This window comes from Dryas octopetala, chromosome 6 (genome assembly GCF_963921425.1).
Source record: "Dryas octopetala chromosome 6, drDryOcto1.1, whole genome shotgun sequence".
In the NCBI taxonomy this organism is placed as follows: Eukaryota; Viridiplantae; Streptophyta; class Magnoliopsida; order Rosales; family Rosaceae; genus Dryas; species Dryas octopetala.
In genome coordinates this window covers 3,504,315-3,529,296 of record NC_141371.1, presented here as the reverse complement: position 1 = coordinate 3,529,296, position 24,982 = coordinate 3,504,315, and the positions used below count along the sequence as shown (strand labels likewise).

Genomic DNA, 24,982 nt, shown 5'->3' with positions numbered 1-24,982 from the left:
CATTGGCGCTTTAATTCGAGCAAGTCAGATTGAAAACTAATAATCATCTTAAAAATGGATGTTGAACAGAAAGTTGGTTTTTAGGCTTTGTCTTGGTTGAATGATTATTGATACATTCTCTAGTGTCTGCCATAGAAATAGATAATTTAGTTCTATTTCTGTGTGGTAGAGAAGAGTAACAATTATAAATGGATCCTTTGAATTGATTTTATTTCGGTTCTTTAAATTAGGAATTATTAGGAATTGAAGAGTAATTTATGAAGCAGAAAAGTAATGGGGGGATTTTCTTTTATGTAGAGTTATCCCCTAGAGGAAGTTTCTCTTATTATTATTATGATATTTGGTTAATTTGTATTTTTCATTTATTGGATGATGTTCTGTACGTTGCTATAGATATATTAATTTTCTTTGAATATTTCTTAGCTAATAATTGTAAAGAGATGAACTTTTATTGGATCTTCTGTTGCTATACATTTATTGGAGTGTTACCAATCCATTGCAAGTAATTACTGGAGTAGGTCGATACACTTCTAATTTAATTCCTCATCAATCGTTTCTTAAATTATAGATAAATGGTCGAGCTAGAAAGTTATATGCAACTGGTTAGTTGTATGTTATGAGAATACATACAAGGATTTTAATTCTTCCATCTAGTTCTCTCATTCTCCTAAAGCCAGCAAATTAAGGGATTAGGTAAATATCACTGAAATTTGATGGCAACAATGAAAGTGCTTTTGGTATTCTATTCAAAACTAGTTTTCAAAAATTTTCTTCCTTATCGGTATGGGATTTGATAATATAACCAGCATTTACAAGATTGTTCATGTTACATGAAATGTAAACGAGTGCCTGTTGCCGAAGTTCTTGTATTGGGCATGACCTGAATAACAAACAATTTCATTTGAAGCTATAAAATAGAATGGTGTAACAATTAACCTTTATTGGTGGAGTGGAGGGATAGGATCTGTAGTCTTTATCAGGAACAGTCACATCTTGGGCACTCCTCCAAACTGGGTTGGCAAAGATGAACAAAACTGAAGAACCTGGCAGGTAGTTGGCACAATATGCACCAGTCAAGATGTGAGACAAAAGCACCCTTCCCCCGGGGAGCTGAGCTACCATCAGGTCATAAATTGATTATTGGGATGCAAGTTTCTATCATGTTACATCTAATCCCTCTGCAAGGATGTTGCTAACAGTATCTTGGACAGTAAAATTATCATATTCCAACACTTTCCTATCTACTTCCTCACTACCAACAGACCCAATTAACAATCCATGAGTCTTAGCATCTGGGACCCAACCCCTTTCCAACATTATATCCAAAAATCGACAGGCCCCGTGTTTATCACCCTCTTTCCAGAGGCCGTGAATCAGTAGGTTGTATATTGCTGAATTTAGAACTTCACTACTAGGAATAAGTTTATTTATTGAACCTGAAATCATATGCAATTGAGAATGGTTCATTATACAAGATAGTAGATTAAGGAGTCTTTCTGAGTCAGGTACAAGACCCACACTGACCATCATATTGAAAAGCAATACACATTCTTTGACTCGGTTCTGCACACTCATGCTTTCTATGAGGATGCAGTATGCTTCCAAATCAAGATTGCAACCCTCCACCAGCACTTTTGAGAGGACTACCAACAGATCTTTTCCTGTGTCTGATTTTGACAACCCAAGCATAATAGTGGAGTAAGTTGAACTGGTACAAGAAGTACCAGAATTATAAGCCAATTGCTGTAGCCTTATTGCTTCGTCAACCTTTCCTGTCTCACATATACCCTTGATCAACATATTGAATGAGGAAGAGTGGAGCGAGCATACATTACTAGACATGTAACAGAACACTTCAGCAGCCTCACGAGTCATTTCCCCAAGGCAAAGGCCTTTGACAAGCTCCGAGTAAGATGTGGGATTCAAAACCCAGCATTTGTCACGGATGTGATGAAATATATCCAGAGCATTTCTGTACTTTCTCATTTTGCAATTGCCAACAACTAGAGCCGAGTATGTGGCACTGTCAGGGCTAGAAGAAGACACCACCATTCTACCTAAAAGTTCAAACACTTCCCTAATTCTTGCATTCTCACAGAGCCATCCCATCAGAATATTCCAAGAATTACAATCAGCTACATTTCTTTCAGACATTTCTACAAGTAGATCTTTTGCCATAAGAAATTTACCAGTACCGCAGAAGCCTTCAAGTAACACATTGTAGGCAGAAGTTTCAAGGATATGCTTATCTTCCAAGAACTTCATAGCGTCATCTGTCTTCCCTAATTTACAGAAAACATTTACTACATCCACAAACACATTATTAGGTGGTGTCAATCCAGTTTCTATCATCTCTTCTAGAACCTTTAACGCATCATCTAAACAAAGGTTCTTGCACAAACACTGTATCAGAACCTCATAAATCAATGAATCTGGCACAAAATTAGAAGCTCTCATCATTTCAAACAATCTGATTGCCTCCTCTGGTTTATTTTCCCCACAAAACAAAGGTATTATGCAGGTACAGAAACTCAAATTAGGCTGACAACCAAGTTCAAGCATTTCACTTAAAACAATAACAGCTTCATCCACTCGATCTTTTGCAATAAGAGCCTTTATGAGTATCTCAAAGGTTCTACTATTAGGACTACACCCTTTATTTTTCATTCTCCTATACTGATCCAGAGCAGACTCAATGTGGTCGGTCTCAAACAACGCCTCCAACAAATAATTCAAAGTATCAATAGTTGGTAATATTCCTGCCTTCACCATCTCCTTATAAACAAACAAGACATCTTGAAAATCTCTCTTCTCCTTGACAAGAGCACCCAATACAACATTAAATGTATCAATCGAGGGACTATAGCCACCTGCTTTCATATTCACAAGTACCCTTATTGCCTCACTTAACCTACAGTGTCTAACAAACATATCAATCAATGCCAAAAGAGCCTCTTCAACACCTGGGCATCTATCTTTCACCATATTTTGACAAAACCCCTCCATTTCTTCAACATTTCCAGCCAAACCCAGTTTCAAAATAATCCGATAATACGTATCTGCGGTGTGGACAAACCGTTTTTGGAGGGAAGCCCATTTGAATACCTTCACTGCTGAGTTCAAATCATTGGTGTTATCCAGAACCCGGATTAAGGTATCAGGAACAAGCCTATTCCTCAAAGACTGGATATTTTGTTCAAAATCAGATGAATTTGGCGTGTCTTGATTGTTTTCCGGGAAATTTTCAATGGTTTTAGCGCATGAAATTGAAGAAATGCATGCACTTGAGCAAACCCAGATGGGAATTCTCTTGGAAAGTGTTAAAGGCGGGAATTTTACCGCCATTGCAAGAGTTCATGAACAGTTTGTGTACTATTTTCTAGAAAAAATAAAATTGTTTTAATGTAAAGGAACATTCGATAAAGATTGATCACTGACCTGAGAAATGAAGAACCAACAGAAGTGAACGAGTGACATGATGGACTGAAATCTAAGGACTTACTAGAGAGCCTATGACTGGGTCAAATATGAGTCTCCTGGTTCTGCTGTGAAGAAGTGCAGAGAGTTTTGTTTCTCTGCAATTTGCATTCATCAATATACATATGCAACTTCTAGTGTACAACTGATAAGTGACAACTTGACTTGGGCCTTGGGATCTTGTCTAAGGGCAAACCACTTGGGCCTGGGCCTAACCACATTGGTCCTTTTGTTTTTTGGTGCAGAGGAGGCCAAAGCCCAAAAAGAAAACAAACTAAGCTAGAACAAGCCTAGCTATATATATATATTTTTTTTTTGTGGTAATAGAACAAGCCTAGCTATAGCAAACCACATTGGACCATTTTTCTCTATCTAGTCCTACCATATGGAATACCACATAAATTTATGTGCCTTGTTTTCTTTATATAAAATGTTTCAAATTAAATTCTTTTCATTACCTCTTAAATTAGTATTGACCAACTTCTTGATCTTTTTACCTTTCATTGTAATTAATTTTTACAAGCACATCTATAACAGTCTTCATTGTTTTGATTCATATGGTAATATCATTTAAGTTATCACCAATTGTGTATTATTCCAAAATGATTAATGCTAGACGTACCATTTTTTTTTTTTACGAATCTCTAGTAAATGTGTCTCATCTTCATAAAAAATTTGGTATAAAAATGATTTTTGAAGTGATGCCAAAAAAATGGATGGTTCAAAGTATGAGATTACATCGCGTGGTAGGCCCAAAAAGGTGGCTAGCTCCGTATTAACTTACTAAATGCTAGTTTGGTATTGTTGTGAGGAAAAATATCTGTAAAATAAAATAGCTGTAAAGTAAAGCAATTAAGTGTTTGATAAACTATATTTTCAAAAGTACTTAACTGCAAAAAACAATATCAAAGTGTTTGATAAATGTTAATATATAAGTGTCATGGCTGTGTATAATTACTAAAAATTGTTGTTGTGATTCACTGCAGTTTTCAAAAGTATGTAGAAATCTTTTTTTTTTTTTTTTATGGGGAAAAGCAGTTTTAAATTGTTTTACCAAACACCAAAACTGTTGTATGTGATTGAGAATTGTCATTCACAGCAGCTTTTGGGTCTTCCACTGCAATCTTAAACGAGGCCTAACTAATTAACTTTATAACATTTTTGATACATCTCTACCTATTTTTTACAACAACAAAAAAATCTCTACCAAGAGATATACCTACTAGTCAACTGAAAATAAAAACAGATAGAGCCCAAAAGCATGGCCAGTTAATAAGGAAACCGAGCCCCTCGTAGATCCAAAAGAACATATCTGACGACGTGGCAATACTCTATTTGCCGTGCCCAAAATTTGGATTTGCCGCGCTTGGGGTCAAACTCAAAAACCACTTGGACCAAGCGATAGCTTCGAGAGTCGTCATATTCACGAACCCGAGGCTCGGAAGCTCCGAAGCAAAGGCTTGTTAATACAATCAGCACTGCTCTGCGTGGACATTTCTCCTAAACACCGCAACTCCCACTGAATAAGGACAAAATTTTTATAATTATGAATAGAAAATGGGAGAAATTCATCACCAATAACCCTAATTTTTCGGGATTTATTGGTACTAAGCTGGCTTCCATTTTGAGCCCTCCGATGACATCCCAAAGCTGAATCGTCACCGTCCGATGGTACAACCCTCTCTGTTCCTTGGCTCAGTTGGCTGAAACAGAGTATATTGTTATTTGAGCTCTCTCTCTCTCTGTCTGTCATTTTGAGAAGAAGACAAAGAGATTCCAAAGCGGGTTTTGCTCAGAAGCTCTTCACTCAAACTGGGTCTCACTCAGAACCTGGTCTCTCTCTCTCTCTCTCTCTCTCACCATTTCTCTGTTTTGTGTTGGGTTAAAAAACATATTCTTTGTGATCTCATGTTGTTCATGGACGTGAGCGGTAAGAGTTGCAGTTTTCTCAGAATCTTGGATCGGTGTTAGGATTTTTTTAAGATCTTTTTGCAGTCCCATTTGCATGTTGAGTTTAGGAGCTGGAAAATTATTAGTTTTTTCTTAGATTAAAAATTAGAACTTTCTCATGGTTTTAGACTTTTAGTTTATGCTTCTTCTTTCTTTGGGAAATTTAATATGTGGGTCAGTTTAAAATCAAATTGGCTTCAAGCTTTGAGTTTCAGACTCTGAGTTCAGCTTCAAGTTTGGGACTTTTAGTTCAGATTTTAAGTTCAATGGACCCATTTGATGCCTCTCTCTTTCTCTCACTATTCACTATTATTTATTAGTTGAGGTTGACACACCCTTGGCATGACTCTCTCTCTAGCATTTTCATCATCTTTCTCTCTCTTCATAATAGTTAGGTTGACGTGGAGAGGCGATGTATATTATTTACATGAATAATTTTTTAAAAACATGTGAATGTGAAATTTTCTTAGACTAGATTTTCCTGAGAAAATGATGTTGGTAGAGCTTTATTTTAAATTGAGTTCAACTTTCATATTTTGGAGCTGAATCCGTCCGTCAAACATTTATAGTACTTTTAAAGTCACCGTTTTGTTTAATAATCATTTTCTAGAATTTCATTTTCTTGGAGGCCATACAAAATTTAATGCACAACTACCGCTTCCACATGCAGCTATGAAGTTAATGGCTTTCACTGCAAGGACCTTAGACCACTAATCTTCGGCCCCTGCGACTTTATTCAGTGAATTCACGCAATACAGATCTTTAGCATCATTCTCACTTGGATCAAAAAAGTTTCTAATTCCTGATGTCAATTTCGGAGAAATCATTGCCGTGCTCACCTTCTTCTTGTTCTTCTTCTTGTTCTTCGTCTTTGACATCGGCCCACGAGTTTGATCCTTTGTTAAAAGATTTGAATGAGAAAAAGCAGAACTTTCGACGAAACGTGGTGTCATTAGCTTCAGAGTTGAAGGAGGTTCGGAGCCGCTTAGCTTCTCAAGAGAAATCATTTGTAAAAGAAACCCTTACAAGACAGGCATGTGGTTTTGTTGATTTTGGGCGCTTTTTGTATTTTATGCATGGTTTGAGTCTTGAAATCAATCATTTCTCTTTTTTTGGGTCTTTTTGAATGTGGGGTCATGTGGGTTTGTTTATACAATTATAAGTGATTTCTGGGGATTTTCACAGGAAGCAGAGACAAAGGCTAAAAACATGGAAGAGGAGATTGGTAGATTGCAGAAGAGATTGGAACAGAGAAATGAGCAGCTTGAGGCCTCAGGATCTACTACTGAGAAGGTCCATTCATATCCCAGTTCTTGATTATATGTATAATTTTTCATTAGCTTTTTAATTTTTGGGCTAATTTTTGTCATTATCATTCTTTTAGTTAGGTGGGTAGATCCTTTACACTTAACACATGATTCACTAATTATGGTTGTTAGCTTTTCTTTCCTGAGTTGATCTCGTTTTTATTTTTTATTTTTATTGCATCTGGCTGTTTTGAAGTTATCAAATAAGCCACACATCTCATGTACATCATTGAGGATGCCTTTTGGCTTTTCCTCTTTGTTTTTGGCGGAGCCCATAGGAGGAAGGTGACCAAAGTTTATGATTCTCTATAATTGTTGCCATTTTGTAGCTTTAACAATTCAAGTAATTTTTGTTTGTATGCAAAAGGTATAGCCAGTACAATGAGGAATTTGAGGGTGCTAGAATGTAGAATTAATAATTGGCCAACCTCTTGAGTCTTAATAGTGTACCTTTGGAGTGGCAGCAAACCAACAAACTTATCAGGGGTTGATCATTCCATATAAATCCACAATATTTGACTTTATGCAAGCTTTGCTACATTACCTGCATATTCAATAGTTGCCAAAATTAAGGTTACTTAACTGTTTACCTTTGCTACAATACCTGCATATTCAATTGTTGCCAAAATTAAGGTTACTTAACTGTGTTTCCAATAGAAATGTGCATTTGTTTTCTCTTTGAAGATAACATGGAGTGATAGAATCCCAAATTAGAAACCAATGGGATTAAAATTTGCTACTTTTAAACCATCTACTTCCCTCCTAAACCCTTTTTTCCTTTCAAATGCATAAAGTCGTAATAAGTTAGTTAAAGAAGCCAAATCGGTGTCAATTTCTATACCAGCATATTAAATAGTTAAGCCTGCATATTCAATAAATATTACTTTGCAGGATAATTGATTGCAAATCATAGTTTTTGGTAGTTAGGGTTGCAAACTTTATTGGTGTGTTCTCTGATTATAATTTTATGCAGTACCTGGCGGAGTTGGATGGTCTGAGATCACAGCTTGCTGCCACTCAAGCAACTGCAGATGCTAGTTCTGCATCAGCTCAATCGGCGCAGCTTCAGTGTTTAGCACTTTTAAAGGAATTAGATGAAAAGAATTGTTCACTAAAAGAGCAAGATGATCGTGTAATTAGGCTAGGAGAGCAATTAGATAATCTGCAGAAGGATCTTCAGGCAAGAGAGTCTTCCCAAAAGCAACTGAAAGATGAAGTTTTGAGAATTGAGCATGACATTATGCAAGCGGTTGCAAAAGCAGGGTTAAACAAGGATTGTGAGCTGAGGAAAATATTAGATGAGGTTTCTCCAAAGAATATTGAGAAGATTAATAAGCTTTTGGTTATTAAGGATGAAGAAATAGCAAAACTGAAAGATGAAATCAAGTTTATGTCTGCTCACTGGAAGCTCAAAACTAAGGAGTTGGAATCACAGGTACGTTCATCATCTGTTCTCTTTATCTTCTATTCCATTGGTACTTTTCTTTCCCTCCACTTTGTTTGCATAACCTCGTCATTACTAGTTTTTTAATGAGCTTTCAACCTGTTTCTGCACAGTTGGAGAAACAACGGCGAGCTGATCAGGAACTGAAAAAGAGGGTATTGAAATTGGAGTTTTGTCTCCAGGAAGCTCGGTCTCAAACACGAAAGCTTCAAAGGGTAATCATTATTATTATTTATTTTTTACTCTTGTTTTTCAACTACAAATGAGATTTTCACTTGTGTGCCGTTATTGAGTTTGCATTAAATTCAAACCATGTGCATGGAAATGGTCATAGGCCTGTTTTCATAATATTAAGCCCATAACTCTATAAGCCTCTTTTACAAGGAGCCTTCATTTCACCTTGCATGCCAAGAAAATTATATGTGACAGTAGTGGTGTTAGGTGATAGCAATTATAGGTCCCTATCAATTAAATTTTCTCCTGCCATCATATACGGAACTAGTATGAGCTTCAAAAATTAAATTCCACATACAAAAATGTTTTCTTCTGCTGTTTTCATTGTTCAACAGCTGTTCTTGCCACATCTTTTAGTTTTTTCATGATTGTTACATCGAGACTTTTCATTGTGACAGATGGGTGAGCGAAGAGACAAAGCACTGAAAGAGCTCAGAGACCAGATACAACGAGGTGGGGTTGGAGCTACACCTGCTGAAAGACAAAATTTCTGGGATACCTCTGGTTTCAAAATCGTGATGTCCATGTCCATGTTGATCTTGGTGGTGTTCTCAAAGCGATGAAATTGTTGTGCTATCAAGGTTGTTATGTATAAAGAATATGAAACCTTAGTTTTAGTCAAGGAATTAGGAATAGCGGCAGAGGCCATTTCCTTGTAGAAATGCTCATTGTAGAGGTTCTCATTATGTAGCATTAGCAGCAGAGTACGCAATTTTGTTTTTTCTCATTCAAACCACATTAATGTATGGATATTGAATCTATGTATGGCATTCCTGCTACTATCTTTGTAGACATTGTTGTACTCTGTATATATTTGTTAGATCATCATGTTTCACGTTGATGTATATTGATTAGCTGCCAAGCATAGATATTATTGTGTTCCTATAGTGCTGACCAGACGAGTGAAATTGACACAATAAATAGCAGAACTTTACTAAATTTCTAAAGCAATATGAACTTCAATAGTATTAGTGTGAGCACACTGTAGAGAACTACAATACCCATTTAAAAGATGTACAGGATCACAAATCTCTCCTGTACCTTTCAACCTCATTGAGTTAAAAGTGTTTTTTCCATAGCAGCCCAATTTAGATGCAGAAGAGTTTACCTTCACCCAGAAACATCTTTACATCCCATACAATCTAATGCAAGACAGCAACTATAATGTTTCCTCTAGTTTTGATGCCTGCATATGTAGTTATGTACACAGCTTGACCAGCTGGAACCTTGATTTTGTCATGGGAAGATGTGCTTCTGAGGAATCTGACCCATTAATGTACATGGAGAGGTTATATTTCTACATGCTAAGAACAAGATTTCTAGTAACTAAGGTTGTTAACAAAAAGATGGGACCAATAAAGGGTCGCAAGCTAGCTGAAGTGGATGTTGAAGTGTTATAACCAGGAGGGCTGTCCATCCCGAATACTGGCATGGTTCCTGAAGCCGGGTTGCTTGAATTTAACACCGAAGGTGGAGTACCAGAGCTGCAAGTAGAAATGAAATTAGTGATAGATAGACTGGTAAATGTAGTATTGGGCTTTGAAAGTCATGAGATAGCACACTATACCCTGATACACCTTCCCCCGGTGGTGACAATGATGTTATTGGTGGGGCTCCAGTTGTTGGTGTTGTTGCTGGATTTGTTGGAGTTGTTGGAGTTGTTGGAGTTGTTAATGCTGGTGGCGTTGGAGTTGGATTTGTTGATGCTGGAGTTGGAGTTGGGGTTGATGATGATGTTGATGGGTAAATGCAGGAACCAGTGCCTGTAAAAAAATTTAGGAGGGCCTCAGATATTATATGGTTTTGATCTTGTTAGGTGTATAACAGATATAAATCGTATGGAAGAAACAGAAAATGATTAATGAAATATTTGTCATACTTGGATTAGCAGCAACTATTGTGGCAACTCCTGCGAAGTCACAGCTAGTTGGAACTGGATTCTTCTGATAATAGCTGTTGAATGCATATGAGGCATGGTTTTGGAGAGAAATTGGATTGTAACAGCTCCCACCCTGTTGGATCTGTGAACAGTCTGAGCCTCCCATTCCACAAGCATAGTCCAATGCTGCTTGAAGTGCTGTTTCCTGTGCCCCAGACTTGGCCACACACCAGCTCTGTCCTGGAACTGCAGGAGCATTAGTTGTTGCAGGAGGTGGCAATGGATTTGTGACAGGTGTTGTGACTGGAACACCTCCGGATGGCGCCGGGTAAGTTGTCACAGGGTTAGTTATTGGTTGAGCCCCTGGGACTGTGATGGGTGATGTGACGGGATTGGCAACTGGTAATGGTGTGCTCACAGGATTTATGGGGGGTAGAGTAATGGGTGTGGTGGAGGGAATTGCCACCGGTGCAGCAGGATTAACTGGAGTTGTTACCGGGTTTGTAGAAGGAACAGTGACAATGGTTGGGGTGGGGTTATAGGGTGTGATGGGAGTTGTAGGGAAGATTGTTGGTGGGTTGAATGTTTCATGTAAAGTTGTTTTGAGTAATTCTCTGCGAGAAGAAGGAAAGATCTGTTCTTCTTCCCTTTTGAGCTCTTTCTGTGCAAAATCTTCCATGGAAGCTACTTGTGCGTATAACCCAATTATCCTACCTGTAATCTGAGTGTTGTTTGCTAAAGCTTTGGAGACCTTGTCAGTGAATTCAGCTACTTCAGTTGCACTGGGAACTGCTGGACTCTTGATTGTCAAAACCATTGGGACATCATTGCAAGGAAGAAGAGAATTAGCAAGGCTGGCTCTTTCAATCATTGACAGGACAAACCTATCACCCATACTCAATTCTCCATCAATATTGGCTTCTACAATGACAAAAGATCTCACTTCCTTGATATAATTACAAATCATATGCAGGTTTCTTCCATGCCCTCTTCTCAAATTCTCCAAAAGTGACAAAGAAAATGCTACTGAGACCTCAATTCTGCTGTTGACAGGAAGACTAGTGAGGAATGAGTGTATGGATTTCAGGGTGGATAAAAGCATAGGTAGTGTATATTTTCTGGTATAGTCATTGCCACTAATTGCTACAATGCTTTTGATCTTTACTTGTGAGAGAAAGGGCATTATATGGGTTTGCAACCATGAGATAGAGGAATATTTGGAATTCATCATATTTTCAACATGGCTCTCATTCAAGTAGAGATCAACAGCTACACCAGTGTTGGACAGCGTACTTAAAATCCTAGGATCTTCAACGAAGACTCGAATCTGGGACGGGGTGATCTTGTTTTGCTTCAGGAATGATATTGTTCTGCCCGGTGATGAAGGTGTAGTGTTTCCACGTGAATGATAGGAGAAACCCACCAGAGTTCCTGTAAGATATGGGATATAAAATAAAAGAAGGGATAAAAAAAGTTAGAAACTTCAAACTACTCTAACTGATAGTTCTAGCAATAACTAGTTATAACCCAATTGTGTGTGACCAAGAAGCTGATAAGAATCTGAAAAATGCATATCCAACTTCACATTAATTAGCGTGACAGTTTTTTACTTACCTGATGAACAGTTAGAGAGGAGAGACAGGAAGAATAAGAAGAGGCATTTAGAAGCTGCATTGGCCATTATTGAAAGATGTGTTTCTGGGATTCTAGGTACAGACCAAGCTGGATTTTTAATAGATTCAAATTATGGAGGTGCTTTTAAAACATTGCACATAGAATTGGAGTGAATATAAACCATTAGAGGGAGTGTGAGAGGGAGCAAAGTGTTGAAGATAAAGTTGAGGAAAGAAAAAGGAAAAAAGAAAGATGACCACTTGTAATATTGATAAAGAAAATATGTTGCTTTGTCATGTAGGATGATGGGGTTGGAAACCATCTGTCTGTGTAAACAGTAGAAAGAATCAACAATGCTTTTGTGCTTCTTTTTCTTTCCCAAAGAGATACAAGCTCAGGATATAAAGCCACCATAACAAGTGGCAAAGCATATGCACATGCATGTAAAACACACACATGCAGTAAGCAGAGATATGACATTCCCACTACAAGTAATTCAATCTTTCTTTATTTCATAAGATTGGAATCCCCAGGCTGCTTAAGTCTTTAAAGAAAATGCATATACAAGAGTAGTGATCAACATCAAACAGCAAGGCTCCCAGTAAAGGACTGTTAAAGATTTGAATTTGGTTGGACCATGTTAAGGAGGCAGAAAAGTCTAGCTATTTTACTTAGATCAGCAAAACCCATATATAACAAAAAAAATTAATGAATATAACCAAAAGGTGAAGAAAAGTTAATGGAAAGAAAAGTCTTCCTGAGATTAGGCTTAGAATTTCACTTTAAGGGTTTGGCAGTTCCTTCTTGGATAAGGGTTTGTGAGTTTGTGCCATGTGACGATTGTGATCTAATATTTCCTAAGAAAGGCTAACATAGGACTTGGTATCCCACAATACACTGTGAAATTAGCGCATAATTTGATGCCACTGGACCATTGTCTATTTGTGCCTGTGGAGTGTGGGCACTGCCACAGCCACAAACAAACCAAGTGAAATTTACAGTTAGATTTATTGTGCTGCTTTATATTTATCATGAATCTTTTGTTTTTTCAAAGGTAAGTGAAAATTAGCAAGAAGATGCAGGGTACTATGTTCTCTAACGCATGATAAAGACACAAGAGTGCAGAGCATTTTAATGCCTACATAGATGATATGCAATTCTCAACTCAATCAGCATCCATTGTTTGTTTAAAATTCAGATTTAAACTTTTAGATTTTAAGCGGTCCAAAAGTCCAGAGTTAAAACCTAAATTTAAGCTCAAACAACCATTCTACCCATCTAGAAATCAAGCATGTACAAAACTTAAAAATTCCAGAAAAGAGCTTAAGAAGCTTTTTCTAGGTCTATCTACATCAAGTGCAAACACATTAATTCAAAGTAGCAATGTAAAAAAGTTACCACAACCTTTATGATATAGGATGTATCAACTGCTAATTAAGTAATTAGCGTTTGAACCAACCAATAGTATACCGTTGGAGCCAGTAGCCACCTTCTTTCCGCAGATTTAAAATAGAATATGCAAGGTGAGTGACTGAGTGGGGAGTGGGGACAACCTATGTGGAATAATCTATTACGCTTTTCTGCACTGCATTCAAATACAAAGTGGTGATTCAAAAGCAGTCTGTCTGACTAGGTCTTGGCCGAAAGCAAACAAGCAAGAGAGAGAAAAATGGCCACACAGTCACACCAGTGATAAGCTCGATAGATTTAAATATGAATTTGGAAAAGTGAGCTCACATGAATTTGAGGGGAAAAGGATTGACAAAATCTACGATATGGGCATATTCAATATCAGATATCTGCTTTGTGGTTTTGTTTTGTTGCTCATAAAGTTTGGAATGGTTTACATGAGTATTAACTCCTGAAATCAAAACTATTGCACTAATATCCTTTAATCTTTGTTCTCTGAGTCTTAAAATGGGGTTTGGGAGTACACAAATTGGAGATTTCTCGAAAAGGTGCAAATGGGTTGATTACAATGTGCGTCCACCTTTTTAGGAACACATCATGCCAGATAGAAAGCAATCTGAGCTGATCATATGAACTCCTTCTGGACCGAATCCTGTAATATAGCTTACCTTGTATGATATAGCTTGTGACCTCATGGACAGAAACTTGTCAAAAAGTGTTTTATACTTTGCAGAAATTTTTTACACAATTGTTCTATCTTCACATTCATATCTTACTTCCCCACTTCAGTACATATTTACAGTATTTCTTCTCATTTAAAACGTGAATATTCACAGTTTTCTTTATGTAAATTACATAATCTTATCCTCCCAAAATTGTAACTCAAATGTCGCCATTGACCAACAAGTCACTGAAATATGGATCAAGAAGTGCTTCCCTGGCTGACTGATACTTGTCAAGACGCTTCTTCAATGAGCGCAAATCTCTCTCATTCTTTGAAGTACGTTCCTACCACAGCATGAATATCAATTAGTCAACCTAAGCCATTTCTTCTCGGGGTACATAATTTTAAGACATTAGAAATAAAAATTGATCACTGTTAGCAGTTCACCCCAGTGTGTTTGTCAGCCATCATAGTACACGTTAACCCTTCCTAGTTTATAGATCCCCTGCTGCTCTTGTAGCCTTTGCATCAAGTTACAATGGTAAGTAGTTTACTAAAATTAATTAAGAGAAACTTACAAATGATTTCTTCAGCAGTATATCCACCAAGTACAGCAACCATAATACATTTGTTCTGGGGAAGCTGAAAAATGTGAAAAGTTAACAATGATTCAGCACCAATAAAAACTTGAGCATATTTAGCACGTTACACAGAGCCGATCGAAATAGAAAGTTCTATGCCCCTATCCTGTACTCCCGGTACGTAGATATCTGTTAGCGTCTGATACCAGTATAGCTTCTTCGCCTCTGAGGAAGAGAGAAAACCGGTATTTTAAGGAGGATAGGTTTGTTTAAAAAAAGAAATGAGGTGATGAGTTGTGTATTGGAGGGCACTTGGGTACTCTTCTCCCCTCACTTATCAGTCTGTCAAACTTAGAGAAAAATTCAAGGAGATCTAATGCTTTTCCGCTGGTTTTGATCAACCGCTTTCCAGAATTCCAGGGTATGATTTTGTTTTTGTTTTTTTTGACAAGATTAGTAGAAATTGTCAAATTTCAGTCTTCACAAGAAATATTCAAGTGGAAACCAACAGATTCTCCTTAACCTTTTGATTTTTCACTAACATGTTCCCCTTTCTGTATATGATAATTATATTTGAATATATCAACCATACCTTCCCTCCCAGCAGTCTTCTGTTACCTCCTTCATCTTCCGATATGTTTCTGACTGCAAATGATTTAACTATCAATTATTTCATACAAGGATATATTTACAAGTACAACTTTAGTTTCAATTTCTTACTTGTTTATCCCCCTTTGGACCTTTAAAAAGATCAGGATCTGAAGATAGGTCTAGAAACAATATGTCATCACCTGTACATATTTGATATTTGTTAAGTATGCTACATCAACAACGAATGTATCCTGTACCATGGTAAACACGTTGCAAAAGTAATTTATAAAAAATTAAAAAAATCACCAGTGTTGATTCTTGAAAGAGTGAAATCAATTATTGACATCACCAATCCAAATGTTTGGACAAACATATTCTTTCCCTCAAGAGTGAACTGCGTTGTTACAGAATCATTCCGACTTAAAAGTATGTTTCCCCTGTAACAAATGCATATTCCCAACTCAGCAATCATAGAATCCATTGTCTATATTATAGACAGAAAAATGACCATACCAGTGAAGATCACGGTGCTCAAATTCATATGCAGCTTCAGCCACAGCAAGGGCAGCTGTAACCTGGAATGATTATGCAATCATTTAATGACAAAACAAATCTTCAGGAATCACCTCAAGAATGCTGTTATAATATAAATTTACCTGTACCAATAAACTCCGTGCTTCATCCAAGTTCAGCAGTACAAAGCTTTCGAGATCCTCACCACCATGCTCTAAAACAAACACTACATAGCACTGTATGCAAAATTGTCAGTTACATTGATCACATCTATGTAAGTAACATTCACCCCATAATATATGAATCATTTATACTTGAGAAGATCACCAAGCCTTACTTATGGAAGCTTTCTAGGACAACTGAAAGTTTAAGTACCAAAAAATGAGTTTTTTATTAGATAGTCATGTTACATGAAATATGTGTGTTGTATGTACTGAAGTGAAGAGATTACACATATTAGACAAGTCAAAGTAGAGAAGGAGAAACCTGTTTCTCTGGAAATGCCTTAGGGTGATCATTTTCTGAACCACGTTGTTCATCCCAAGCTTCCCAAGCTTTGATCAAGGCTGTATCATAAAAACCTTGGCACACCTTCAAACTGTAGGGGGAATTAGATCACAGAAAGATGACAGAATAAAAACATTGCAACTGATAGTATTGTGCAAGTATTAAATTTCAAACTAAAGCACATGTCCTTCATTATGTTCTCATGTTTGAACTCTTAAATGTGAACCAACTAAATCTAACAAGGGGATTTACTGCATCATATTGTGTCTGTAAAGTCTTAAGCAGTTGGTGGAATGATAGAATTTTAACGTAAAACATACTCTATTGTTTCTATAAACATCGAGCAAGCATTCTGAACATCACCCTCATGCCCTCTTAAGCAATTAAGAGTGCGGGAGAGTATGACCTCCTGTAGCAATTCTTCAGATCTCTGGAGCATAATAAACTCATTACCACATCATTCAGAAAAAGCTGCAAAACGACAAAGCCCATTACTAGATGACAATAGGATTGCAGTATGTACCTTTTGCACTTCCCCATTCACTCGTACGTTGCCATCAATTGGAACTATTTTGCAAACATAGTTTCCAGCCTTGAAAGCTTCTCCAAATGTCCCTTCACCAACTTTGTTAATTGTTTCTGGGTCACTGTTTCAAGGAAGATTTATCGTTTATCAGCTATGGAAGCAGGATCTATCCTCATATAGAGTAATGCGCAAAAAAGAAGTACAAATTGTAAAATACTGACAACCAAAAACCATAAGTGCAATAGCAATGACACAAATATATTAGAAATAAGGAACGAACCAATGTGTGGAGAATACATCCCTTAAATTTGAGGGGGCTAACTGGTCACAAACTGCTAATAGTGCAGAAAATGGATCCAACAGATCACTATCCAATGAAGATGTTGATGCCAAAGAGAGTTTCTTTACAGAAGCTTCTATATCTTCACAACCTTCATTGCTCACACCCGGCAGTGATTTGACAGTGCCCCTTTCAAGCAGACTTCCATCATCCAAACTTGAATCAAATCTGCTTTCCGCAGAAGGGAAGCGAGAATTGACCTTAGAACATTTTTCTGGGGTTTTCAAAACTGAATAATTGAAATCATTACCACCAATGGGTTCCAAAGGTGTGTTCCGCATGGCTGAAGTTTGTAGTATCTTAGACAGTGTGCTGGAAGGCCCAAAACTGAAATTTAACTTCTTGGTGATTAACCATTTCTCTAATGCTGTGCACAATGGGGGTATTCCAACATTATCAGTTTGGTTGCCCGCGACCCATGTACTAGGTTTGGGCGAGGGGCTCTCCTCCAACAACTCAAAGGCATCAACCTCTTGAAAGTAATCACGTTCCTTTTCAAAGTTGTACTTTCTCTGGAAATTTCGAACATGAAACACAGCATAAATAAATCAAAGTAAAATGCTTTAAGATACCCTTTTAACATCCATATGATTCATAACTCAATTCAAAAGTTATGCCCAAATTTGAACTTTAATAGGGTACATGCAGTTAAAGCAATACTAATAACAACATTCAAAACAGAAACAGCAATTTTTCTTTAAAGTGTAATAGATTCATACTTTGGGACGAGGAGGTTTTCCATTTCTTTTAGGCTCCTTCTGTTGAGGATGATAATCCAACCAAGCGCCAACAGCAATACTTGTTCTCCCTCTATCAAGCACAAAAATCAATCAAAAGCTGGGAAGAGATAATAGTTGTAACATTTAAGCAAAAGTTACAATAGATCAATAGTGACTAAAGTAATAAAGCTCAAACTAAAAAAAAAAAAGAATAGCCAAAGAAGAATCATAATGGATACAAGATTATTAAAAATTCAGTAAATGGGTGCCAGCCAAACAACCCCTCAAGAGTAATCACGAACTAATCAAACTCATATCAAAAAACCAGAAAGAAAAACGAAAGGAATCATATTAAACAAAAATCCAAAGCTCACAAGAGCAAGATAATGCACACCAGAAATAGAGAGAGAGAAGGTGGGCGATTTGAATTGAACCTTGTGGAAAGGAAACGGTTCCAACTGGGTCGTTTATTGGGAGCTGCAGCAGCAAAACTCACCCTTTCCTTCGCATTACGATTCGAACCCAGTTGCTTTCTGAAAACAACAAAAACAAAAGCACAAACATTTTGAGAACACAAATGTAGAAACCTTATTTTGCAAAAAAAAAAAACACACGGACCGTAGAAATTTCAAAGAAAATCAATACAACAATGGCATATAGCAGAGATTAATTCAAGCAAACACACCAACACACACAGATCGAAAAACAAATCCAAGAGAGAGATATTTGAAAGAGAGAAAAACTGGAGCAAAGAAGAGGTTCTCTTAGACTCCCCTGTACAAAAAGATAACAGGCAGTATGTTATAAAAATACAGCACTCCCAATAGTCTTGGAAAGCACAAAACGACATCACCAATAACAGGGTCTAGAAATAGAGAACCCAAAGGACAACAAAAATGGCTCGAGCTGATTTTTACAGAGAACAATAAGCTCGAGCTGTTTTGGACAGAGTCACAGAGACATTACAAAAATAACCGTAATAAGAGATTGGTTTAATTCGCAACACGCACGCACACCCATAGACACAGAAGTATCGGAGTTGATCATACGAAGGTTCTAAATCTTGGGAGGGTTTGTTGGGTTTTCTTCTTCTGTAAATCACTTCAATGGGTTGTTGTTGATCAGCGACTTTACCACCTGAAATGCATTCCTTAGTAATGGAAAATAGGGTAATGGGTAGGATTAGTGGAAGAAAATTAGGGCTTTCTCTCAGTACCTGTGTAAGTGTTGGAGGCCATTAGAGACGCAGAGAGAGTGAGAGAGAGAGAGAGAGAGTGAATTTGAATGCTTCCTCTTTCGGGCGGGAGTTGCAACCCTCGGGCAGTGTATCTGCGTTTTAGTCAAAATTAGTCATGTCTACGGACTACGGCTAATGATGACGAGTTAAACGGTGTGTTTCAGTGGAATGAGATTGCATATGTTTTGGGCCTATGTTTCTCTGTCTTTTGGGTCTCCACTTGTATATTTTAAATTTTTAAAGCCCAAATCCAGCCAAGGTCCAAGGACTCTGTTCCATTTTATTATGTATGGAAGTGAAATTCTAAATAACCTCTCTGTTTGCTTTCTAAACCCACATGCTCACTAGTAACTATTGTTTTCTTACTAAAACAGTAAAACTTCTCATCTGGAGTTTAGAAAGCAAATAATGAGTCCTTTTAGAATTTCCTTCGTAGAATCAGGAGAGATTTCCAAAGACCAAACCAGAAAGAAAAAAAAAAAGCTCCTTGGTCTTGGCAGATTGGCCCATTAACTAGGTGCAACAAGACCTACCATTGATGGGCCCATTGGGTTATGACAAGCATTAAATTGTAGTGTGTTAGTGGGCCAGTGGGCCCATTAACTAGTAACTGCCTCATGTAAGACAGCTCAGTGTGTTAGTGTATGTACCTGGCATGATTAAACCACTGGTACAAGGAAGGATAAGATAGAATTTTTTTTTTGACCATGTAGGATAAGATAGAATTAGTTATGTACTTATGTGACTTGTACTCTGTTTCCACATCAACCTCCATTTCAGTTGCTTGCATAAATGTCCCAAATAAGTATGATCCAGAAAACTTGTTTAAGGCTTTGCATTAATTAATTAAATGTTACCAACCTTGTTGTTATAGACCTCTTGCTTGAGCTTAAATTCAGTCCTGGCCCAACTTAATTACAGATCACCCTACTTAGTGAGTGCATGTGTGTGTGTGTGTTTGTCTTTTAGCTCTTCAATTGGCTTTGATTGGAGCAGCTCAACAAATCATGCACCAGTTTGCTTGTGGCTTGAGCAGTGTCTTAATTGCAACTAAATAACTAATACTAGTTTCTTTGTTTGGGAAAATATTGAAATAATGTAAACTCTTTCAACTTTGGACAGTTTTCTCTAAAATGGTCATTATCCACTGAACCTCATCCTTGTTTTGGGTGAACCCATTAATGATACTCTGTGCTTTTGCCTTACCTTCTGTTCTTTATCATCTTTCCCCAATCTTAGAAGCTATAAATGAAACCAGCATTGCTTGTTTACGTACTTATTTGTTTGTTCATTTTCTGATGTGGTCCTCAGTATAATCTCAACTCATGGAGATTGGAACTTCAAGCATTAGACCAAACCACAAAAAGGGCATGAAATAATTACAAGGGTCAAGGGTGTTTCTCTAGTTTGCGTATACTGGTATACACGTAAGTTGTCAGTCATGTATGTTTCCCATTCGTCCATAAAAAGAATCTTATATATATGAAGATGTAAAAAATGAATGGTTCAGATCGACACAAAACGACTCGTGTGGGCCCTAATAGGGTATACCTCAACATAAATAAGTTGAGGTATACCTCAATAGAAGGAGCCTGACAAATATATAGGCTCCTTCTATTGAGGTATACCTTAACTTATTTATGTTGAGGTATGACTTTGTTGGAGCCCACACGAGTCGTTTTGTGTCGATCCGAACCATTCACAAGAATCATCTTCATTGATAGATCATCCTTGCAAAAAATTAGCCAAATCGGAAATCATTTGCCTATCTAACTTTGATAAAACAAATGGACTGTTTCATCGAAAATATTTGGTTCGTCCATTTATTTGATCAAATTTAGATATGCAAATGATTTCCGATTTGGCTAATTTTTTGCATAGATGATCTATCAATGAAGATGTAAAAAATGAATGGTTCAGATCGACACAAAACGACTCGTGTGGGCCCTAATAGGGTATACCTCAACATAAATAAGTTGAGGTATACCTCAATAGAAGGAACCTGTACAAATATATGTTTAACTTTTAAATTTTGATACGTTAATCTTTTTACTATGAGAATATAATATTTTTCACGGTTAAATTTATTTATATGTCATACTATTGACCAACTATTCATATTCAACCAATAAATATAAAAATTTAAAACCCCTTTAATTATCTGGCTGATGAGATGAAGCTATCAATCAATAACTTCACTATTAATAACTACCGCGTGCGTACCATCATCTATCTCAGAAATACAAATTGTAAAAGCCAAGATCATCCACATTTGTTCTGTCCCACTGCCTGCGGTGTCAATCAAGTTCTGATATCTCTTTTTTTTTCTTTTTTTTTAGAGGAGTTCTGATATCTCTTTAATTGCATGTGTTCAATTTGTTAATTATTAATTAAGAATTTTAATTATAATTCCAAATAAAATTATTTAATCTATTATAATTCGAATCACTTCGAAGGGACACAACACAACCAACCGCCTAACCAATATCTTCTGGATTTTGGATAATGCTATATTAACCATTAATGCCTTTGTTTGAGTGATCACATAAGCATCCATATCTTATGGACGTTGCAAATGGTATGACTTTGTATGTGTCTTGAAGCATCTTTGGCAGAGCAACTTAGACCATCCAATTAAGCTCTAAGTATTTAAACATGTGGTACCAACTAACACCCAAAGTCGATCTAAACCTATCAAAAACTTAAATAATTAAATATCAATCATAATTTGCAAGTCATCTTATTATTTTATATATATATATATAATAAGATGACTTGAAATTATGATTGACTGAACCCTTAATTATCTTATTATCAATATAATATGGCATGGGTAGGGCACAGGACCTTTAATTATCTATCAATACTAGACAGTTCTGGTTGTAATTAACTGAACCCTGAATTAATTTCGATCAGTACACCAGACGATCGTCTTTCAAATCAATTTTGTTAGGATTTCCTTTTCAAAGTTTTATGGATTATGTAGACTAGCCAACCTATAGTATTGCCTCTCTTTTTTTGGACTGATCGCGACTATATTTCTCGCTTTAGCTGATGAGAAAGTTTTGTCTTAATGAACCTTTTTAATTTAGCCTTTAATTTCTCAATTTATTGGATGTCATGTCTCTTCCTTTTTAGTTTTTGTTCCTCCCATAAAATTATGTACAAAAGAAAATAGGTACTGTATTTGTGAATATCTTTGCATAAAGTATATGTCCCACACGTACATATATATATAAGTCACTGTGTGTATACACTACATAATCTATACACATGCATATAGTGATAATCAATTACCAATCATCGAGATCATAATAATTGTAATCAATGCAATCTTTTCAGCATATGAGTCACGGGTTGCGTACGTATCTAAATGAAGAAATATAATTCAGTTAATTAACCCCTAATTTATTCTAAGAACATTGACTGTATATGTCTTCATATAGTCCGAAAGGTAGTCAAAATTCGGATCTTAATTTTTTCTGTAGTGGAGTATATGGTAATGTTTTTTTACTTAACAATTAAATATACTTATTTTACTAGACGTACTATGAACATACATTTAAGTAAGAAATATTGATATAATCAATTATTCAAATTCACTTATGTTAACTTTTTCGCATTTATCATGTCTAAGTGTGCATTTGCTTATACTTAAATACCCTTCACCCGCCCTAATCCAAGGACAAATATTGCTAAAACTCAAGGACATCTCCCTTAGGCTAATATCGTGTTCAAAGGCATACTAAGGTTTTTGGTAAATCAAATAATTAATTAAGGAAATCAATCTAGTAGAGGAGGAGTTGTTGGGTAGCCCAGATGGAAGAACTTTAGAATTACGTACTCACAATGCACTCAAGTTATATCCCTCTCCCCCAACTAAAAAAAAAAACTAATAGAGGAGATTTACTTTCTTTGCTTAGAGAGAAATTTAAAGAGGGTGCGAACACTGAAAATAAGTTATCATCGTAGAATCCAAGTAAAATCATTATTCGCAACTTAATTTCAGAAGGCAACCAAACCGAACTTTAGTAGAAGTAACTAAGAGTGTGCCCAATAGTGGCCAGGGCATATGTGCACATAGCTGCTTAGCTAGTAAAGGAGTTGGCATGCAGCTAGCTAGCTGGTGATAATAGCTTGATCGAATTAGGTCCATGGTACAAGTGGTACATGCCTACACGAAAAGGAACTAAAGAAAATCCAAAAATCCATTGCCATATATATTACTATATTAGGGCAGTATGTACAGCTAGCTAGCATAAAAAGATCGATTTCAATGCACGCTTTGGATTTAATCAGGCATGCACCTAGCAGTACGTACCAAACTTGTTCATAAATCATTAACTTGTTGAAACAGGGTCGACACTGACACTGAAAAGTTATATATGGCTGTTAATGCATGCATGAGAATTGCAAGCTAGCTAGATCGATCGAGACCGATAATCGATGGGCAGCTCAGGCCTCTTTATTTCATTTCATACGTTTCGAATTGGCTAATTGATAATTTTCAACGCTAGAAAAGTGCACACACCACTATTTCTATATATAACGTGCCTGCATGGCACATAATAACTTTTGCTTACTGCGTCGGGCCACGGAGCTAGGCATGGGTTCGTCAATAATTACTATTTATACATACACGGTTACGTTTAGTGCATGATATTTTTGTTCACAATATCATAGAGGTTTCAAATTCTATATATTCTCTTCTTTCCAAATTAAAAAAATTACAATCAATGTCGTTTTGGATATATGCAAACAAAAAAGTAACACTAAAAAAGCTAGTAAACCTATTTCTTTGATTAGACATACTTTGTTTTTGTTACATATATTGTAGAGAATCGATCACATCCTAAATTCAATTTAATCCTAACTCATTATATACTTCACAAATAATATTAATTGCCTCGAACGTATGTTGGAAGAACTCCTCCAACACAGCTAGGCAAGTATTATTTATTTTGCTGTTTTTTTCAATGTATAAATTAAATTTTATTTATGGAATGAAAAGATCAAAAGGAACATAATTTGTAAGAGAGGAATATTAATTGGAGCTCCTCCACTATGGTTGGAGGCAAGTATTAATTGTCTTTACCTCACCCACCCACACCAATACAAACTACAACACTTCAACCTAATGGTCCTGATGTGATGCTAAAACAAGATGAAAAATCAATTTGACTATGATATAGCATGTACCAGAAAATTAACTAATTAAGAGAAAACCGGCCAGTGTGGTCCCAATATTTAAAAAAAACAAATCAATAAAACTGAGATCAGGTGGCAGGGAAAATACGTACCAAGAAGTGGACAGCTTATACCAGATACGGAGATACCGAATTGCCAGCAGTGACTTGTAGTATAATATAATTCATGAAATCATTGAATATTTCTGTCTTTAAATTTTACTTGTTTAACATAGTATCTTCCATATTTTATGTTTCCTAGTTATGCCACGTGAAATAGGTCTCAGTTTATCTATTTTTTCTTTTCTTTTCTTTTCTGCCAATCGGCCAACCGGCCAACGGCCAAAACTATGGATGATATTTCTATTTTTCCAAAAGAAAAAAAAAAAAGGTTACAATTACTCCAGCTAGATAACAGCTCTACAGTTTGAATTCCTCTCCAAAAAATAAAAAATTGCTCAGTATATATGTATTTATTTGTAACTAAAAAGATTCTTTAGTGATTAAAATTTGTGATATTTTTCGTATTTTAGTGTTATTGGTTAATAAATTTAGGGTAGGTACAAATAATTTTATTCTTTTCATGTTCATAAAGGGGCACTTGGGATTAAGTTTGACTTAGAGAAGCGTCAAACCCAACTGATCAGTTGGACCGACTTTCTTGAGGCTTTAAACTGAAATGGTCCATCATTAAAGAATAATAATAATAGATGTTTTGGAATTGCAAACTGTGAATATGTGATTTTGGCTTACTAAAAAGGAAAAAGCTATACTGTAAATATGGTTTAGATTATACTTTTTAG

General features: G+C 36.3%; 4 protein-coding genes across 4 annotated transcripts; 1 reads left to right on the top strand and 3 right to left on the bottom strand.

The window, feature by feature from the left end:
* Positions 1-791: 791 nt before the first annotated feature.
* Positions 792-3,563, bottom strand: LOC147281205 (uncharacterized). Its single transcript, XM_086246306.1, has one exon. It carries the CDS (start codon positions 3,343-3,345, stop codon positions 1,159-1,161), a length of 2,187 nt encoding a protein of 728 aa, XP_086102432.1. The 5' UTR covers positions 3,346-3,563; the 3' UTR covers positions 792-1,158.
* Positions 3,564-5,082: 1,519 nt separating this feature from the next.
* On the top strand, positions 5,083-9,253 carry LOC147281204 (nuclear envelope-associated protein 2-like). Its single transcript, XM_086246554.1, has 6 exons — positions 5,083-5,310; positions 6,098-6,460; positions 6,613-6,720; positions 7,708-8,169; positions 8,292-8,393; positions 8,811-9,253. Exons 2-6 carry the CDS (start codon positions 6,233-6,235, stop codon positions 8,973-8,975), a joined length of 1,065 nt encoding a protein of 354 aa, XP_086102680.1. The 5' UTR covers positions 5,083-5,310; positions 6,098-6,232; the 3' UTR covers positions 8,976-9,253.
* A 62-nt stretch (positions 9,254-9,315) lies between these two features.
* On the bottom strand, positions 9,316-12,050 carry LOC147281203 (uncharacterized). The gene is made up of 4 exons (XM_086246552.1): positions 11,906-12,050; positions 10,292-11,722; positions 9,980-10,175; positions 9,316-9,896 (listed from the first exon to the last, which is right to left on the bottom strand). The coding sequence occupies exons 1-4, from the start codon at positions 11,970-11,972 to the stop codon at positions 9,710-9,712; spliced, it is 1,881 nt and encodes a 626-aa protein (XP_086102678.1). The 5' UTR covers positions 11,973-12,050; the 3' UTR covers positions 9,316-9,709.
* A 2,028-nt stretch (positions 12,051-14,078) lies between these two features.
* On the bottom strand, positions 14,079-19,026 carry HASPIN (Protein kinase superfamily protein). The gene is made up of 15 exons (XM_086246553.1): positions 18,973-19,026; positions 18,806-18,893; positions 18,191-18,289; positions 17,757-17,847; positions 16,978-17,549; positions 16,695-16,818; positions 16,492-16,601; positions 16,151-16,262; positions 15,808-15,900; positions 15,665-15,726; positions 15,458-15,588; positions 15,281-15,351; positions 15,153-15,205; positions 14,558-14,621; positions 14,079-14,323 (listed from the first exon to the last, which is right to left on the bottom strand). Exons 1-15 carry the CDS (start codon positions 18,992-18,994, stop codon positions 14,198-14,200), a joined length of 1,818 nt encoding a protein of 605 aa, XP_086102679.1. The 5' UTR covers positions 18,995-19,026; the 3' UTR covers positions 14,079-14,197.
* Between the last annotated feature and the right edge of the window lie 5,956 nt (positions 19,027-24,982).

What these genes read in the sequence shown, in the direction of transcription:
- LOC147281205 (XM_086246306.1), bottom strand. Translation starts at nt 3,345, where the DNA reads ATGGCGGTAAAATTCCCGCCTTTAACACTTTCCAAGAGAATTCCCATC.
- LOC147281204 (XM_086246554.1), top strand. Translation starts at nt 6,233, where the DNA reads ATGTCAATTTCGGAGAAATCATTGCCGTGCTCACCTTCTTCTTGTTCT. An exon ending in AAGAAACCCTTACAAGACAG is followed by an intron (nt 6,461 to 6,612) that starts GCATGTGGTTTT and finishes GGATTTTCACAG; the next exon opens with GAAGCAGAGACAAAGGCTAA. An exon ending in AAACACGAAAGCTTCAAAGG is followed by an intron (nt 8,394 to 8,810) that starts GTAATCATTATT and finishes TCATTGTGACAG; the next exon opens with ATGGGTGAGCGAAGAGACAA.
- LOC147281203 (XM_086246552.1), bottom strand. Translation starts at nt 11,972, where the DNA reads ATGGCCAATGCAGCTTCTAAATGCCTCTTCTTATTCTTCCTGTCTCTC. An exon ending in AATAGTTGCTGCTAATCCAA is followed by an intron (nt 10,176 to 10,291) that starts GTATGACAAATA and finishes ATTTTTTTACAG; the next exon opens with GCACTGGTTCCTGCATTTAC. An exon ending in CCGGGGGAAGGTGTATCAGG is followed by an intron (nt 9,897 to 9,979) that starts GTATAGTGTGCT and finishes TTCTACTTGCAG; the next exon opens with CTCTGGTACTCCACCTTCGG.
- HASPIN (XM_086246553.1), bottom strand. Translation starts at nt 18,994, where the DNA reads ATGGCCTCCAACACTTACACAG. An exon ending in TCCCAAGATTTAGAACCTTC is followed by an intron (nt 18,290 to 18,805) that starts GTATGATCAACT and finishes TGTTGTTTTCAG; the next exon opens with AAAGCAACTGGGTTCGAATC. An exon ending in TGAATGGGGAAGTGCAAAAG is followed by an intron (nt 16,602 to 16,694) that starts GTACATACTGCA and finishes ATTATGCTCCAG; the next exon opens with AGATCTGAAGAATTGCTACA.